Source organism: Pleurodeles waltl, chromosome 6 (genome assembly GCF_031143425.1).
Source record: "Pleurodeles waltl isolate 20211129_DDA chromosome 6, aPleWal1.hap1.20221129, whole genome shotgun sequence".
Classification (NCBI taxonomy): domain Eukaryota; kingdom Metazoa; phylum Chordata; class Amphibia; order Caudata; family Salamandridae; genus Pleurodeles; species Pleurodeles waltl.
This window is the reverse complement of record NC_090445.1, coordinates 192,143,637-192,163,373: the sequence shown is the minus strand read 5'-3', so window position 1 is coordinate 192,163,373 and position 19,737 is coordinate 192,143,637. Positions and strand designations below refer to the sequence as shown.

At 41.7% G+C, this 19,737-nt stretch overlaps 1 protein-coding gene across 1 annotated transcript; it reads left to right on the top strand.

Moving 5' to 3' along the window:
* The first annotated feature begins 1,263 nt into the window (after positions 1-1,263).
* Positions 1,264-19,303, top strand: GNGT2 (G protein subunit gamma transducin 2). Its single transcript, XM_069237782.1, has 3 exons — positions 1,264-1,415; positions 9,078-9,167; positions 17,767-19,303. Exons 2-3 carry the CDS (start codon positions 9,084-9,086, stop codon positions 17,890-17,892), a joined length of 210 nt encoding a protein of 69 aa, XP_069093883.1. The 5' UTR covers positions 1,264-1,415; positions 9,078-9,083; the 3' UTR covers positions 17,893-19,303.
* Positions 19,304-19,737: the final 434 nt, after the last annotated feature.

Genomic DNA, 19,737 nt, shown 5'->3' with positions numbered 1-19,737 from the left:
GACAAAATGCAAAGGCTGGTTCAGAATTGACCCCATTGTTAATTAGCTTAATATCCTAAAACAATTGGAAACCATAACTTACACAAAAGAGGCCAGATGTTTCAAACATTTTGGCCGTTTGCGATCGCAAAAATGCGTTTTGGTATGTAACAAGTCCAATTTGCGATTCAGTAACTTGCTACCGAATCGCAAATTGGATTTGAGACTACACACCGATTTGGTATTAGGAAGGGGCGTGTCAAGGGCGTCCGTTCTTAATACCAAATCACAGAGGTATTTATGATTGTTTTGTGACCGTGAATGCGGTTGCAAAACAACCACATTTACCACCTACTTCAAGTAGGTGGTAACCGATTTGCAAAGGGGAAGGGGTCCCCAACGGACCCCTTCCCCTTTGTGAATGCATGTAAAAACGTTTTTTAAGAGCAGGCAGTGGTCCAACATACCACTGCCTACTCTTAAAAAATGAAAAGAAAACTTTTCATTTTTAAACGCATCCGGTTTTCCTTTAAGGAAAACGGGCTGCATAAAAAAAAAAAAAAAAAGATTGCTTTATTGAAAAGCAATCACAGACATGGTGGTCTGCTGAGCCGAGCAGGCCACCATCCCTGTGATTGTAGCCATTCGCAATGACTCGCAAATTGCGACCTACCTCATGAATATTTTAATGAGGTAGATCCATTTGCGAGCCCTTGCAAATCGTGGTATGAAACTCCTGGAGTTTCATACATTCCAATAGCGATTACTTAATTGCGATTCGCTAAAAATCGCAATTAGGTAATCGCTATTGTGAGTAATGATACATCTGGCCCAAGATTATCACTAAACTGTGCATGGGAGGGGGGTGCAAGCTATAGTTAAGGCACGAAATATAGTTTGTTGAGATAAGTATAATTGCTGAATTTCTATGGTTTTGTGTGTGTAAAATCTGAACCTAACTATAACGTCTCTGTTACTTTTGGTTTTTGTGTGTGTGTGTGTGTGTGTGTGTATATATATATATATATATATATATATATACATATGTATTTACTTATATATATATATATATATATACACACACACACACACACATATATATATAGGTACATATAGGTATATATATAAATTTAATAAAAATAAAACAAAGCTGTGAACCATATCTCTAAACGACATGCTCTGTGATTTATCAATCTCTTCTCTCTCTGATCAGCTTTGGATGTGTTTCTCTTCTCCCCCTCCTTCTGGTTTCTTAGGACCCTGAGGATAATACCAGGCTACTAAACCGTCTTAAAGGTACAAGTCTATTATGAGATTAAGGATGGAAGGCATCTGCCGAGGCCTCCATCTGGGAAGAGTCCCGGGTAGGTGGCTAGGCAAATAGGACGTAGAGGCAGATCGGACAGCATCACCCAAGGGTCCCTACTTCATAAGAGGTAAGAGGGTAGTTTTGACCTTCTGGATTACTACGTCTTCTCCGTAAATATTGCATGTCTGATAGAATGCTGTGTATGGTGATGCACTATCATACTATGATCAGAAAGCTAAAATGATATTGAGTGGTTTGATATCATTCATATCAAAGCTAGCTAGTGCCATAGCCTTAATATGAATGTTAGGGTGTACTTTATCAGTTATACTACATAGTTCATCAGAGCAAGAGCTGTATATTTTGATGCCTTTTTTGGAGAAACTGAAAAATACGACGGTGGTATAGTGAATGTGCTTTCAAAGACCCTCTGACATGACTTCATCAAATGGCAGATAGAAAGGGAAGCGCGGTGTAGCACTTGGGGATGAAGCCAATAGTCTTCGGTTTCTTGAGCTATAGGCGCCTGGACACACATCATGTCATATTTTTACTCGCACAGAGGTCATCAAACACTGAATAAGTAGCGACTGGTGCTTGTAGGCTGGTTTGTTTAACATAGTTATGTCATTTATGCATTTTCTTCTTTATATTAATAATATGTCCTATTTTGAGAACTTCATAGCGCATAGTGAGCACAAAAGAAATGTAACAGTCAAAGTAATAGTCAAAATGTTCCATATTTGAACCAAAACTATATTTTTGTTCAGTTTTTGTTTATAGTTTAAAGTCGAGTTTTTGCATATAGCACTTGATATCCGAATTTCGACTGTTTTTATGTACAGGATATTTACTCTCTCTTTCATTATATTTTTAATAATTGCTTCCCCCGTTAATCGGACCACCAGACACCCTGCTGGCGCTAATGTCTGCTACCAAACCATAGAATAAGTACAGAGGGAGAGCGGTGGGGGGGGGGGGGGGGGGGGGGGGGGCAGGGTGCACTCAAAGGGGGCCAAACCTACAGGGAAATTGTGCACATTTTCTGATAAACTGGTGTCCCAGCACAGACAGTATGCTTGAGACACAGCCAAGCACACGTGCCTGACATTTCACTCGTGAAAATCCTGGTTGACTAGTGATAAACTGATTTCTCCAGAACCACTTTGTAGAAGACGGGTTTTTCGACATTGGAGTATATGATATTTTTTTATTGAGTCCAAAAGCTTCCAGATATTAAGCAGATATTGAGTGGAAAGTTAGAATACAGCCGAGACGGCACAGACTTTCCAAATGAATAACCAGACCTTTGAGGCCTTGCAAAATTGAAAATAGTTGGTGTAGGGAAAGATGCAGAGAATGCCATAAACCGTGATTATATTCAGAGAAAATTACGTAAGTAATCGAGGACCAGTAAGTAACACAAAGCGCCCAATGAACTGTACATAGAGTTCCACATTTGCTTCTTCTATGTCCTAGTAACCAGAGTAGTGAGATCAGGGCAGATGAAATACGATCTAATTTTGAACGCTTCAGTTTAAGGGAGGAAGCAGCCTTTTGGGTTTATCTGAGGGAAATGGCCTTCACTGGGTCTCCAAGCAAACCCTTTTGTCAAGAGAGACAACACACAGAGTGATTGGTTGCACACTACAATAATGTCTCTTGCTGCTGCATTGCTGAGTTTCATGATTGATTGACTATGAAAGTGTTGGTGAAATGCCTATTCTCCTTTCAAAGAAGACTGTTCTAACCAAGGAGTTGAAAGTTAGTGGATTGCAGAAAACAGCAGACAGCAATAAGTTACGATATAGACCTGCAGTAGAATGTAGAAAATATCAGCTGCTGGAAACCTGAGGTGTGAGTGACACCCACGCTTGAATCGAGGAGGTTTGCATGTTCCTAACAACTGGAGCCAAAGGAATGGGCATGGTTGTAGACCTTAACCTATTGATGGAAGCCAAAGTTATTCATACCAATATCCAATTTACTAGTATTAAGTTATATTCATTTATGGACTTCCACCAGCGGCTGAGCAAACAAGGTGGAGTCTGCAGGTTAACTAAAAAAGACACCAACTGAAAGCAAGCCAAACCATAAGTCACCAATAAAACAATAAATAACACCAAAGGGCAGTTCCAAAACACAACTAGAACCAACTAGAATTTCAGCTACGCTCTGTATAATCCATATTGTCAATTTCGAATTATTAAACTGTTATTGATATGGCTAATTTCCCTTTAAATGTCCCTACCTCTGGACGGACCTCTCTATTGAAACATCCTGAGCAGAATGGTTTGAAAGCAGGGGAGAAATAGTACAATTAATCAAAAGGAGCAAATCTAGATTTCTAGGTCTGGAGCATCCCCTCATAAAGTGTGACAGATTTATGGCACCCATTACTGTCCATATTCCATATTAGTGTAGCATAATATGCCACGTCTCACTGCGATTTGATATTGTAGTCCAGACAATAATACCCTTTACAACGAGAAGAGCTTGGAACATGGTGCCCTGGACTTCAGGGGAGGAAGGGACAGGCTCTACAGTGATGCTGGATTACAGCAACAAATGCCTCCATTACCCTTGTGAGTCCTGTATCAATATATTTACCTTAAAACCCTTACCCTGACAGAGTAACGAAGGGAGATTAAAATGTCACACTGGGAACAATTTACTGATTAATGAACTGGACTCTGATACCTGCTAGGTTGCTTTGATCTCAATATTTTATTCATTTTAGGCTATGTTACGAATCTCTGTGTTTTAAATATTTAGACAAGCCAACTTTTGGCTTTTGCACTAAATGCTTGGAGGAAGGAGCTTGGATTTATACAATGGTTAGTTATCCCGTTCTTAATGCTTTGTGGGATGGGGTGATCAATTCAATATCTGACACAATTGTTAAAGGTTAGTAAAAGCTGCATATTTGTTAATTTCTGGAAATTCTAGGGAAGGAATTCTTGACATATCATGCACATCCAAAGGTTTGTTTTTCCAGACTTCCCTATTTATTACTTTCTCTTGATTCTAAGATATAGAATTATAACATAAACACGAGACATGAATATTACTGTTACTAACATATATCAAATTTAGCAAACCTTCTCCAAACGGTGTGCCTACATCTTCCTGCAGAACATATATGTATATCTCTACATCAGGCGTCATATATTTTTACATTTATTTGCCCATATATAAATATATATATATATATACCTGTATATATATTGACTACTGAAAAAATCAAAGGCTACAGGGGTCTTATTGTTAGGAAATAGGATTTTAAAAAACCTTAGAAATTCACTAAAAAAAACAAAGGTTACAGGGACGTTATAGTTAGGTTCACAATTTACATACAAAACCATTGAAATTCAGCAATTGTAGTTAGATTCATCTCAAAAACTGTAACTCGTGCCATAAGGTAACTATAACTCATGTGCCCACCATGCACAGTTTTCTCAAAAATAAATTTACAGGAAATGTTGCACTGATATTATCAAAGATATCATAGATGATGTCATGAGTGATGTAACGTGTGGGGTAATTAGCAGTGCATGGCGAGGGCATGAGTTATAGTTATCTTAGAGCACAAGTTATGGTTTTTGAGATAACTCTAATTATAACTGCTCAATTTCTATGGTTTTGTGTATGTAAATTGTGTACCTAAATATACGTTCCCTGTAACCTTTGTTTTTTTAGTGAATTTCTATGGCTTTTTTAACATAAAGTAATGTTTAATTACTGCACATGAATCCAACTGCCACTGTGTACAGCCTTTGGTTATGCACGGCGGGAGATTGGCTGTAGAACCTGGCCTGTGAGTAGGCTCTGCACCCAACTCTCAGCATTTAGCCAACTCCATGCCATGCACAGCCGTCAGCCGTGCATGGAAGGGGATAGGCTGCAGGGCCTGGCCTGTGGCCAAGCAATGTGGCCAATCCTCCTGCATGCAGCCAACCCCATGCCACACATGGTCTTTGGCCGTGTGCAGGAGGGGGTTAGCCACAGGGCCTGGCCTACCCCCAAAGGCAGCCAACACGAGAGGGGGGCACCCAGCCCCCCTACTGGGCCAACTTTTGCCTCAGGGACCCCATCCCCTGGGGCCTATCCAATTATAAATTGAAGTGGGAGGGGACATGCAGCCCCTAAATCTGGGCCAAAATTGGCCCCAGGGATCCCATCCTCTGGGGCCTATTTAATAATTAAAGAAAGTGGAAGGGGCATGCAGCCCACCTTCCTGGGCCAAAAGTGGCCCCAGGGACCCCATCCCCCGGGGCCTATTTAATAATTAAAGAACGTGGGAGTGGGCACACCCCCCCCTCCTTGGGCCAAAATTTGGCTGACCCTGCGGGCGGGAGTACATTTTCCATGTGTTACATGGCCCGCTTCAGTGTGGGCAGGAAAACACATGAAAAGTCTGTTCCCAGCGGGCGGGAGCATTTCACATGCTCAAACCAGCTGGGAGCGGACTTAGGGCCTGATTTAGATTTCGGCAGACGGGTTACTCTCTCACAACGTTGACGGATATCCCGTCCACTGAAATCTAAATCCCATGATTTCTTATGGGATTTATATTTCAGCAGACCGGATATCTGTCACTGTTACGATGGTGTAACCAGTCTTCCTAAATCTAAGTCAGGTCCTTAGTGTTTGCTCTTGTTTGGCAGGAGTTTTAAAATTGCTTCTGCCAACCAACATCAAAAACGCTATGTCCTGGGGGGCAGGCCTCCCAGGACATAGAAGGAGCCTAGCCCTGGGGGAATGGGGTCACCAAAGCTATTAATGGGCTCCATTTGGCCCCCCTCCCTATCCTATGCTTAGCCGGGCCCCTGGGGATTCAGTCCCAGGGGCTGAATGTGGTCACATGGGGGGGGGTCGCGCAGCCCCGTTCTTGTTTTAGAAATCAGCCGGGCCCGGTGAGATGGGGTCTCTAGGGCTGAAATTGGCCTGGGAGGGGGGCAAAGCAGTTAATTTGGCTGGGCCAAAGGGATGGTGTAGATGGGGTAAAAATCGGCCCGGGATGGGTGCCACATGGCCTCCTCCCAGTTTTTGTAATTGGCTGTGTGCCAGGGGATGGGGTCCCAAGATGGCTGCCACCACTTCCTGGTTGAAGTGCTGGCAGCCAATCAGATCTCCTTTTGAGATCCCTGGAGTCTGAGGACCCTCCGTGCCCCTAGATATACATACATCTTTTTGTTTAATAACTCAATAGCTACTGGACAGAATTGCACCAATTAACAAAAAGAGTTCTTTCTAGACCAAGATCTAGCTTTCTGCCAAATTTAGTTTAATTCCGTTCAGTGGTTGGGCTGTAGTAGTGTCTAAAATCCCTATGGGAAATTGCACGGGGAATACAAGTTTTGGGACCCCACTTTTCCTTGGCCCTTTCTTGACTGATCACCCCAAAAGTTTCAGACAGCAGATGATGTTAGTGGCAAACTAGGTTTGAAAGATTCGTCAAACTGTGCCAAAGTTACTAGCAAAATAAAAAAGCTTTTCCTATGGAAACTCTGGGCCCGATTTAGAACTTGGCGGATGGTGATGGCTATCCCGTCCACCGAAATGTAAATCCCATAGGACATAATGGGATTTATATTTTAGTGGAAGGAAATATCCGTCACCGTTGTGATGGAGTAACTTGTCCACCGAGTTCTAAATCAGGCCTTACATCCTAACTATAGCTACCTGCTGACAACCACCAGTAGGTAATATATATAGCGAGAGAAATAATTTTCTCTGTTCCCTGCATATGCTGTATTTCTCTTCGCTATTTCATAAAATTGAGGACTCTCACTGATGTTTCATAATGTATCTAGCAAGTGGTTACTCACATAGACAAACCTTGGCTCTGTTGGGTTCTTGCAACAAAATGCAGACCTGAAGCATCCAAAAGCTATTCAAATTTACACCTCCTTTTTACCTCGATTATTTGAACATAGGTGGTCCTTAGGGAAACCTTCTGCAAATACTGCTGTTGTGGAAATAGGCTTAATATATTCATTTAGGTGGCGTTATAAGTGGTTACATCCCTCCCTCCCCCAAGATGGCGCCTACGTAAGTGACTTATATTTCAAAAATATATGTGCCACAGAGAGAGGGTGGAAGGGGAAGGATGACTGGGCTCGGAGATGGTAAAAGTAATGGGGCATAAACAAGGAGGAGACTAACAAGCAGTGGTGGAGCAAGGGCACCATTAGTGCAATCAATTAAATACCCACTCTTGTGGAACCATTGGCCATCTCCTCCTGGCTTGTATGTCATCATTAATCAATCCCTGCCTGTGCTTTGTGACATGATCTGCATACACCTTGCCAGACCTAATTCTGTGTTCCCCAGAGTCCTAGCCTGCTTCACATGTCCATGTCCCAACAACAGTACCCTGGGCAATGACCTGCTGAGATCCAACAAAGTGGAATTTGTGGCACTTACCGGTGATCCCCCTGTCTAATATATGATTACTGCCGAATTCTATTAGAAAAATCTCCATGACTATTGAAAATACCATCGTCAAAGTCAACAAGTATGACTTTATATACGATGTACTTAACGACTAAGGTTTGCATTATGTAGTATTTAAACCTGGAAATATAATGCCTGAAATGTATTTGTCTAATCCCCGATTGAAGTATACGATCTTGTAAGTAATATCCCTCCTCCCCATGTAATGTACAACATTCTGTTGCGTTCTAGCTGGGTTTGCACTATATAAATACCAATACATAGGTACATACTTTCACTGCTGTTGGTACATACATACTACTGTTGGGCACAGTCGTACTGAACAACTGCGCTTTTCACATGATATGCTTAGTTAAGCCTGACACAGATTATAAAGGATTGCACTATTGTTGTATGGCCTTAGTACGGTCTGCCATGCAGGCTGCGAATATGCAATAATTGAATCATATGCATAAGATACAGGAGCCGGTTCAGTTCGGTGTTTGCTCACATCAGCACAGGGCACATTGCGCTCCAACTATGCGCTACGCACAAATCACCATTCACTAAAAAAATCAATGCATATTAATTGGATGCTCCACTCCCACTGGAGCAGGGGTGGACGTTTGCTGGGAGTAGCCGATTTCTGTTACTGTGATGTATATTTGGCTGCAATAGCTCTTGTGCAATACATACATTATAAGATAGCAGACTGTGTAAGGGGCCAACTTGGCTCAAGACAAATCCAGTATGGAATGGATCTGCTGCATCTGACCACTATCAGGGATACGTCATTTTAGACTTAAATTAATTAACGTTGAAAAAACAGAATCCACCATAATGTAATTTGTAAACCGTAGTTTTGTTGCACTTGCCCATGATTAGCTGTAAGCTGTAATGTTTTTTTTTTTTTTTAAATTAACCTACAGATACAATAGAGTTCTGCATCAGAGTTCTTCCTCTTGTGGGAAAGGCTTCCTTTCAGGACTTTTCAGGACTTTTTGTCATATGACACGACGCTGATCCTGTGAGTTAGCTTCTTGCAAGTTATGATTCGACAATTAGGCTACAAAAACCACGCTTCTTCTTGCCAGACCTAAAATAACATTAGGCAGATGACAGTAAAAATGTTTTCTCAACATAAAAGTAAGAGCCTTGAACGATGTGTATTTTGCTGTGGGCTGAACCACTGAAACTGTATAAATAACATGGAAGGATTTCCACCTGAATATGATACCTGGGACATGGGGAAATGATATGTTGCTTATGAAGGGACCTTTGCCTGAAGGGGAGATGGAATGCTAGCATACAGGATGTTCCTTTTATGGCTCAATTGTCACTTCTATTGCAGGAAGACATGGCCCAGGACCTCACCGAGAAGGAACTTCTGAAAATGGAAGTAGAACAGCTGAGGAAAGAAGTGAAGACAGAGAGAGCAATGGTACATGCTGATGTCATTCCAATGAAACTTCATTTCCATTAATGCATGAATTGATAAACGATGAAGGGCAGTGAATGGTCAGAGTGAACAGGACGAGGCACTGACATGGAAAGTAAAGAGTGAGAAAGTAGCATGTAGGGCTGAAAGCACCACTCACTGCTTGAAGGGCAGAGAGTGCTGCTGACCTGGGGTGTGAGGTTAGCAGCGACAAGGACTCTCATCAAGCAGCAGGCCATTGGTCAGTGTCCAGGGGTCAAAGGCCAGGCAAAGAAAGATTCTATATTCCACAGCCATGCAAGGGACAGTGCCCGGGAGTTTCCCGTCCTTCCAGCCTTCTCTTAACTTTAACATATTTACCTCAGTGATGCTAAAGCGCAAACTACACCCAACTTTTTTTTTTAAGTTGCAGAAATGAGTCACAGTATACGCTTCACTAGTGCAGTAGTCGTAGGGCTCCACCTGTGCAGAGAAAACTCCAGGTATTCAGTGATTTTGCACACACTGGAATTAGAAACCGGACGCAAACTGTTTTTGCCATTTTCAGCACAGAAGGAGGAACCCAAATGGTGCCGCGAAATTAGTGAAAAAAATAGAAACGATCTTTTCTCAGTGAATGATAAGTGCGCTAGCTGGCCGAATTCTACTTTGGTCGAACGCTGATAATCCTTCACAATTCCTCCCACCAGTTCTCAGCCTAGTTGGTAAACACAGAGCACGTCTGTGCGTGAGATATACAGCTCACTTTCGGAGTACTACATGCACACAGGTTTTGATAAATCTAACCTGTATCACAATGGTACTTCTCCATTTTCACGCACCTGCAGTATAGTTTTAGCTAATACGTCGTAACAGACATTAAACATGTCCAGTGCTTGTGGGGCTAGTTAATGACACCGATCTGTTAAGTGCTCAAAACATAAATAACCCAAGGGGCCAGATTCAGAAAAGTTTTTCAATGAGTAAACGTTTCTCGCCCCTGGAACGTATGTATAGGTTAAACATGAGTCAGGAATAAGACAGAACAACTGAAATAAAAATGTTTGCAAATGGGTTCCACAGACACTGCCACCCGCCGCCTTTAATGGCCATGAAAGGAAGAGGTACCTTCCCTGTACATATTGAGATCCAGATCTACTAACACTTTGGCCCTCATTAAGACCCTGGCGGCCATGAGACCACCAGGACCGCAGTGGAGGTCGGACCGCCTCCAAAGCAGTGGTCGGGCCTTCAGATTATGACCCTCGCAGAGCCACAACGGTCCGACCACCGGCACTGCCAGGTTGCCACCAGTTGACAGCCTAGCGGTGCCGGCGGTCTTAATCCGGCAGGGCAGCGCTGCAAGCAGAGCTGCCCTGGGGATTGAGTCCTCTCTCTGCTGGCTTTTGCATGGCAGTCCCATTGCCAAGCAAAGGCTTGCGGAGACAGGGTGTTGGGGCATAGGCAGTGCAGGGGCCCCCATTGACAGCCCCGTCAAGCTTTTTATTGCCCGAATTACAGGCAGTGAAAAGCACGGTGGGTGCTGTCGACCCGACGCACCCGCAACATTGCCGCCGGCTCGATTATGAGCCGGCATCAATGTTGTAGCCTGTTTCCTGTTGGGCCAGCGGGCAGAAATGCTGTTTCTGCCCGCTGGCCCAGTGGAAAACTTGTGATAGGGCCAGTCAGCTGAAAACTGGAGTGGCGGTCCTAAAGAAGGGCTACCCGCCAAACTCAAAATGAGGGCCTTTGTGTTACTTTTGTAACACAAACCAGATGAAAAGTATTATTCTGGGATTTGTAGTTCCCATGCAACCACCAATGGGTTTTGACACAAATCCCTATCTACAAACATTTATAGACAGCGATCGTATAGCTCCTCAAGGCAAGCGTGACAAGGGAAAATGTTTCATTCTCCACGTTTTTCTTACTTTGTATCCATGCTGCATTGTATGGCACACATACAAAGCAGGATAAGCAGTAAAGGATAGTTTTTGTACCAGAATGTACCCTTGCAGTACAATCCTTATGCCTTACAAAACGCACACACCCTAGCACTATGGCACAAGAATGTGTGCATTGACTCATGGCAGCCTAAAGTGCATCAGCCCAGGAAGCAAAGAATATTGTACCATATCTTAGTATATATAGTGCTGGTCTGCTCTGTCCCTTTCACACACGGCAACACAGCAACAATAGTTGCTGAGCTGCACACATGTTTTGTAATTCTGAGCCCGTGTGCTTGGAACAGACAAGTTTTGAGGCAGTTGTAATATTGGCGAGGAGGTTGTTTTAGATATAGGGAGAGTGGATACAAACAACTTGCCTGCTGGCTTTGAGGAAGAAATGCAAGAGTGGGCTGTGTCTATCCCAGCCTTAGCATTTGATACCCACTGCACACTTATGTACATGTCAAACCCATTGAAACTTTTATTCATTAATGTTGCCCTTGAAAACAACACTGTTTTTTTACTTAAGTGCCAGAAAACGACTTGATCCTGTAGGCAATGGAACTGACATTGTAATTACGCTGTCCTAATTACAGAGTTATTTGTATCAGCACTTCTGTAGGTATTTTAAAGTCATGTCACAGTGATAGTGCAAGGCAATCTCTTGATTCAACTGTACTATAATTAGAATATTGTGATGCCTTTAGGATAACGCCCTCCATGGCACTGCCACTTACATGGGCATAGAATCTGGAAACTTTCTTTGCCACTGCTAAGAATATTTACTTATTATGGTGTGATTCAGAAAGCATTTATTTTTTTAAAGAAATGATTGTACTAACAACTGGGTGTCCTGATAACAGAGTCATTGGTAATAGCAATGACCATTGATGACAAGAAGAAATCTTTATAGACAGTGTCACTGGGTGTCTTGATCTCTGAGTAGAATATTCAATACGTTTTTGAGTTAATGTTAGTAATGATTACTAGGAGTAATTTGAAGGCACTACTGAGAACAAATCCAACAAATTAACCACCCAATTGAATACTTAATATGATTCTTAAGTGCTCGACTTACACATTTTTTAGGCCAATAGGAAATATAATGATGCCATTGCTAATTGGATACAGTCTTTTTACAGCAATAATGACACTCATTGGGATTGTACTTCCATATTTCCATAATCAAGTTTTATTCTGAAAATGTTGAACTTATTTTTGATTTGATATAGTAAAGGTCAGCTTTGCTCAGTTCATTCACTGATAATTTATAATCCAAATGAGTTTTTGACAATCCCTTCATAAGGAAAACTATTAAATAATCCAGTTCACTATAGACATTTAGCTCATTATAAATGGCATTCACTCTTAAAAACACTAATTTAAATTACATCTCAACAAAACCCACAAACCGGAGGTCTGCAGACATTTGCAAAAACCAATGATGCTATAAATGGAATCCACCTCATGAATCCCATGACCAATACTAGCTATTTTGAACTTAGATGTGCTCATCTCTGTTTCCTTATATGACCCTAAAAAACAAAATTTTTGGTGTGAATATTATGCATGATTTAAGCAATGTAAATTGATTACTACGCAATAAATCAAAGGTTTATTGGAAACCCTAATTAATCAAATTATTGAAAGAGGTGGTACCGAAGAATCAGTGTGTGGATATTTGAAAATTGAACACCTGAAAATGTTCATAATATGTTAATTATCTACAGGTCATAAACATGTAATCAATCCCCTCGCCGGATCAATCATATCTTCCAACTGCCAAATATATTATCATTTACAAAAAACAGTACAATCTATGCCAACATTATTAAATGCCACTGCAAATTTTTGAAGGTGATTGTTTTTTACATGTGCTGTAAAATGATATGCCTGGTAATATTGTCATTAAAAGGGATTTTCTACAGAAAAGGCTATTGAATTATAAAAAAAGGATTTTTGATTTTTAATTAATACATCTACTTTTGTATTGTGGCTATTTTCATTTTAAGGGTCACTTTTGTTTGAAACACTTGGATGAGTGATGTGGAGCCATTCAGCTCCAGCCTATGGTAAAAGTCTCATGTATATCATTGATTCGAATTTGATTTTAAGAAGGTCTGAATGGAAAGATCACATGTTGATCTAGTGACAGTTTATAGATTAGGTTTTTGGTATTTGGATTGGCACAAAAACAGAATTAAAAGTATTATCAAGAAGTTTATTAAAGCTGCATTATGCAATTCAACTCTCACAAGAAATGGTATTTCAAAGAATATATTTCTCAGATGTCAAAGTGACTCTTAACATTGATGCGTTTGAAACAGATGTATTAATTAAGGAAACAATAAGAATAATTGTATGTTATGTGCACATTTCCACCCAGTGGCAAGCAACAGCAGTTTTACATTGAGCCGCTTATTGAGAGTTAGACAGATTCTTTCAGACCCAGAGGTCTATGAGATCAGAAAATGAGAAAATGCTGCAGGAATTTAGAAACAGAAAATATTTAAAGGATACCTTCCAACAACAGAGAGGATCAAAATGAGCACAAGACAAGAAGTGTAAGCATTTACATGAAATAATGCACATTAAGGATTGGCTGAAATTCAGCATTATTTTCAGCTATTAGTAGAGTCACATTAGAAACACAACTTCTCATCATTGACAATTATTAAGTAAAGACTCAGGCCCAGATTTAAGAAAAGTGGCGTTTCATTACATCAAGCGCCACTTTTCTTGCGACCCATTGCGCCCTCCTAACACCACCATGTGTGCGCCGTTTTAATGATACTGTACACCATTGCGCACATTAGGATCAATAGCTTCATAATTTCTGATGCTATTGTGGTACTTTGCAGGATTCGTGCCAAAAATGTTGGCGCTAGTCCTGCAAAGTACATAGCGGCCCATTATAAACAATGGTGTGCCTCAATTTAACACCTGTACTGAGCAGGTGTTAAAAATGACTAGGCAAATGTCACAGTGGAATCTCATAGATTCCACTGCACCATTTTTCTTGGCCTCCTAATGGAGGAACGCCCACCTTGCATATGTTATGCCTGGCGCAGGCATAATGTGGCGCAAGGGTTTACGAAGTGGTGAAATACGTGCATTGCCCCACTTTGTAAATTTGACACAGTGTTTTTGCCAACCTAACGCCACATTAGCATAAAAATAATTACGCTGGTGCTAGGCCCTTGTTAAATTTGGGCCTTAGTTTCAGAAGACCAATCATTATTGAATCATCATTAGTGTTTACCACAAAATTTAAGGAATGTGACAGTTAGGGCCGATCATGTGAAGAAAGATAATGCACAGAGGAACTTACAGAACCAAAAGGAGACACTTTTCGGTGTTTATCTTATAACACTTGTGGAAACATTATCACTAGGAGATGTAATTAATTATCCAATAAGTAGGAGCAATATACCATGAAAATATTACAGACTATTTGGCTAGATGTATTAACGTTAGGAATTCTAATTTCTTAATTGCGATTCTCTCCAAATCACAATAAGGAAATCTGTTTTCCTAATGTATGAATTTATTTCATTAGCAATTCCTAGTGGGTCACAAATAGACCTACATTATGCATATTAATGAGGTAGGTCAGAATTTGCGACCCATTAGGAATTGCAGCCATCACAGCGATGGTGGCCTGCTGGGCTCAGAAGACCACCATGTCTGTGATTGATTTTTAATAAAGCAATTTTAAAAATGAAACTGCTGGTGAAGTATTACTGTTTTGTTGCAGAACAGTAATGCATGCCATACTGATTTGGTATTTGGAAGGGAAGCCATAAACATGTCCCTTCCAACTGCTGCATCGTAATAGCAAAATGTGATTCAGTAACAAGTTACTGAACCACATCTTGCCATTTGTACATTGGGAACACATTTTTCCGGGCACAAAGAGGCCTGATGGGCCATTTGCGATCTGAAAAAAATGCTTTGTACATCTGGCCCATGATTCTTAGGCCCATATTTATACTTTTTGACGCTAAACTGCGCTAACGCAGTTTAGCGTCAAAAAGTTTTGTGCCGTCTAACGCCATTCTGAAGCGCCATGCGGGCGCCGTATTTATGGAATGGCGTTAGACGGCGCAATCAGACCGGCGCTGCCTGGTTTGCGTGGGAAAAAACCACGTAGACCAGACAGCGCCGGCGTAGGGGGAAAATGGCGCATGGGCGTCTTAAAATGGGGCAAGTCAGGTTACGTCGAAAAAATCGTCTTAACCCGACTTGCGCCATTTTTTAACGACGCCCATCCCCCATCAACATGACTCCTATCATTGTAAAGATAGGAGTCATGCCCCCTTGCCCAATGGCCATGCCCAGGGGACTTCTGTCCCCTGGGCATGGTCATTGGGCATAGTGGCATGTAGGGGGGCACAAATCAGGCCCCCCTATGCCACAAAATATTATTAAAAAAAAAAAAAAAAATACTTACCTGAACTTACCTGAATGTCCCTGGGGTGGGTCCCTCCAGCCTTGGGTGTCCTCCTGGGGTGGGCAAGGGTGGCAGGGGGGGTCCCTGGGGGCAGGGGAGGGCACTGTGGGCTCATTTTGAGCCCACTTGTCCCTTAACGCCATGCCTGACCCAGGCGTTAAAAAGCGGCGCAAATGCGCCGCTTTTAGCCACGCCAACTCCCGGGCGTCTCTTTTGCCCGGGAGTATAAATACCACGTAAAGGCCTGGGAGTCATTTTTTAGACGGGAACGCCTCCCTTGCATATCATTAACGCAAGGAAGGGGTTCACGCTAAAAAATGACGCACATTCCGGGAACTTTGGCGCTATTCGCCTCTAACGCCATAGTATAAATATGGCGTTAGTTGGCGTTAGTTTTGCGTCGAAATTGCGTCAAAAAAAACGACGCAATTTCGGCGCAAACGGAGTATAAATATGGCCCTTAATATTTGTTTCACCAAATGAAATATCAGTGTGGAAACATTTATTTTGGCCAAATAGCTAGGAAGTTAAAAGTAAGGATAAATGATGCAAGTTTACAATAGGACTTAAAGACGTGTTTGATTTTGGCCAAGCATTTTATGGAAGAAAAGCACAACATAGCCTAATCAAAGTTTCATATTTGCGAAACTATGGAAAGGGAATTTGGGGGGGGGGGGTGACATGACAATCTTGTTATTGGAAATGGAATGCTGGTGGATACACCATTAAGGAACAAAGAAACATTTGATATTATTGGCCTGATTCAGAGTTTGGCGGAAGGGAAAGCCCGTCCGCCAAACTCCTGACAGGGTGGCCGCCTCCTTCGTGGCGACCACTCCACTGGACCTATTAGGAGTTTCCAGGTAGGTCAGCGGATGGAAACCTCGGTTTCTGCCTGCTGGCCTAGCGGGAAACAAGCTAAAGCATTGTCTCTGGCTCGTAATTGAGCCGACCACAATGCTGTAGCCTGCCGGGTGCAATAGCACCCTCGCAGTGTTTACTGTCTGCAAAGCAGACAATGAACCCTGCAACGGTGCTGGGCAGGGGTGCCCTTGAACTGCCCCTACCAAGGCCCCCCTATGGCCCCTGCACCTGTTCTCCGGCAGCCTTTTCATGGCAGTTGTACTGCCATGAAAAGGCTGGGGGAGAACAAGGTCGGAATCCACAGGGCAGCGCTGCATGCAGTGGCGCCCTGGCGGATTACGATCACTGCCACCACCAGGCCGCCGGGTCATGGATTCTGGCGGTGTTGGCAGTTCCCTGGCGATCTAACCACCAGAGTTTTAATGTGGCGGTTGGACCGCTTCAACAGCAGTGATCCTGACTGCCATCGCGAGTGTGGTGGTCTGAAGATCGCCATAATCGAAATGAGGCCCTCAATAAGCAAGAAGTTTACAGTTGTTTCCTTTGAACAAGACTTTTGAACTGGAATTCTGCATTTACACTGCTTTCAGCATCCACATTATTCTTAACCAAGTTGACGTCCATTTTGGACCATGAAAGGAAACGCAGTGACAAGAACATCTGGGAGCAGAATGGAAAGTTCGGGATATGAGGACCAAGAGGTGTAGTTGGGCAGCACATCAGTTGAGAAAATAAAATGTTTGCAACAGACAGCAGATCTGATGTTTGTTGGAAGAATGTAAGGAGTGTAAGACAAATAAAAGGTAGCCATTGGTTATTATGTGAATTTTGTTGAGGTGTTATTTAATTCTGATTACTTTTTTATTAAATAACAATGTAAATTGATACCATTAAAAGAGTAATTTGATAATCTTCTTGATGAAGAGCAAACTGATTGCCCAGACTGTGTTGAGTATATAAATTGTCAAAGTTTCCTCTGAGCAACATTGACCTTTAATACTGATGAATCAAATCAAAAACGGATTTTATTGAATTCAAGATTAATTATCAGTATTAAAATAGATTATTAAGAATTTGGAAGTACAATCCCAATGAGTGCCCTTTTTGCAGGAAAAATACTTTATGAAACTATGGACTGTTGAGAACCAAGCCAGCGGAGATCCTGATTATCTGGACCTTTTTTCATTTAGATTTAGCAAGACAGTGGTCTGAATGACAGGTGTCTGTGTCAATGTGAGTGCATTCAAATATCAAGATAATACTGATTATAGAATAATCCCTAAAAGAGATTAGACCTTGATGGCCAATGGTTGCTTAGCAACACATCCATATTTATATTATTGTTTTTTCCCCCTAGGTCTCAAAAACTGCAAAAGAAATTAAAGAGTATGCTGAGTCACTGGCAGCAGAAGATCCTCTCTTGAAAGGAATCCCAGAGGATAAAAACCCTTTTAAGGAGAAGGGCGGGTGTTCAGTCTGTTGACCCCGGTGGAATCCTTTTGAGTAAAGCTACGAACTGCACGTACCTCTGTGATGCTGGACAATACCCAAAAATTGAACATCTGACAAGCTTACTGGAAGAACCTCAATTCTAAATCGAGTTGAACACTGGAAAGAAGAATGCGAACATACTTTTGATATTGTGTACCTTAAAGCAAATAGAAAATAATGAAGCTATAATTGGCCTAAATGGATACTAATGTCTTCCTGAACCAATGGTAAAGTTCTTCAGGTGGTTAAAAAATTATCCCTGTTTCAACGTTTTGCTGGCAGTATAGAACTGAAGCGGTCTCTATGGTATGTTAGCAGATTATCATTGACGAAATATTCTGATACTGAAAGCATTGCGGACAAAACATTGAGTAGCAAATTAACATAAATATAAACATGCATACATAAGTATAGATTTGCTATAGTTAACTCTACATTTGTGTACCTTGACAGTATATTTTTCTAAGGAATGTGAATGTGGAATTAATAATAGTAAAATACAACCAGTTTCCACACCTTAATTCTGTTTTGTGGAAATGAGTTGCCTGCCCACTTCGCCTGTCCAGGGAACTCTGAGATGTTCTGTGTCTCCAGATTCCTACCTGGCTGAAAAGTCAGTCCATTAATGCATTATACTCACTTGTCGTTGTGAATAGCTGCACAGTGCCCAAATGCAGTGCTACGAGACAGTGACTAGCACACATCTACTACTGTCACTACTTCAACTCACTGTACCCTGGACAGGGAGACCAGTTTTGAATTATTATACTGTAGCAATCACATTGGATAAGAAAAATAGGTTGTTTCAGTCATTCTGATTCGGTGCCTTTCGAGACAGTCTCTCAGAATGGTTTCGACACCTTGTGCCCAACAGGATCTCTTTAAGGTCCAAGGTGTGGCTTATCTTGTGGAGGTGGTGGACACGTCTAGGTTTTTTTCTTCAACTATGCCCTCAGGACAATGCAGGCAATGCAAAACTACAACATTTCAAACTTAAAAAAAAATATTTGTGGGATTTTCATTCCTTCAGCACGAACTCCAATACTTCTTTCCTGTCTATGCATGTAGATCCTGTTAATGGTGGTTTCTTTGGGAGAACCACATCAGCGAATAGTATAATTAGAGTACAGTCTACCCCAACTAGTAAAAATTTACTTTCAAAGAGATAACTATGTCCTCCTACTTGCTACCAATGCCCTTTTGAATGGCTATTAACGCCTTCCTGAACCATTAATAATGGTCTTTTGCACACTGGTGTCTACCTTAGTGGCTAATAATGACCTCTAAAATGCCTAGTAGTGTTCTTCCTAACTAGTTATAGTTTCCTTATAAACCAGTGACTATTCACCCTGTTGCTTCATTTAATGCAATTAGAAATAATGCTAATAAACCTTGCAATACGCTCCTCGATTCTACCTTCGAGTCATTTGTTCCGATCTAAGATTCCTTAGAGGGTTGAAAAATAATAATTTGTTCATCAGAGCTCTCAGAGTTTCTTTGCATTGTAGGATCTATAACCTTTATTTATGATAGGATAACCAGGACTATAGATCCCAGAATGCAAAGGACAATATCTTGGCTGGCTGATCTGCTCACGCATGGACCTGGGAAACGTGACAGCTCAGGGGCATGCTGCTGATGTCTGAAAGGTTTGATGGGCTGATGTAGGATTGCAGTTCCTAGTGAAATTCTCAAGTATATAATCGCACCTGACTTTTAGAACAACTCGTCCTTTGCTGTGCCATGCCATATTAATTACTCTATGGCGCTCATTGCGACTGCGGCGGTCTTTTCTGAAGATCGCTGCAGCCGTGTCGGCCGGAAGACCACCAGTGCT

Bases quoted from the DNA above. Each gene is read 5' to 3' on its own strand.
- GNGT2 (XM_069237782.1), top strand. From the start codon at position 9,084: ATGGCCCAGGACCTCACCGAGAAGGAACTTCTGAAAATGGAAGTAGAA. The intron at 9,168-17,766 runs GTACATGCTGAT...TTTTCCCCCTAG, and splicing joins TGAAGACAGAGAGAGCAATG to GTCTCAAAAACTGCAAAAGA.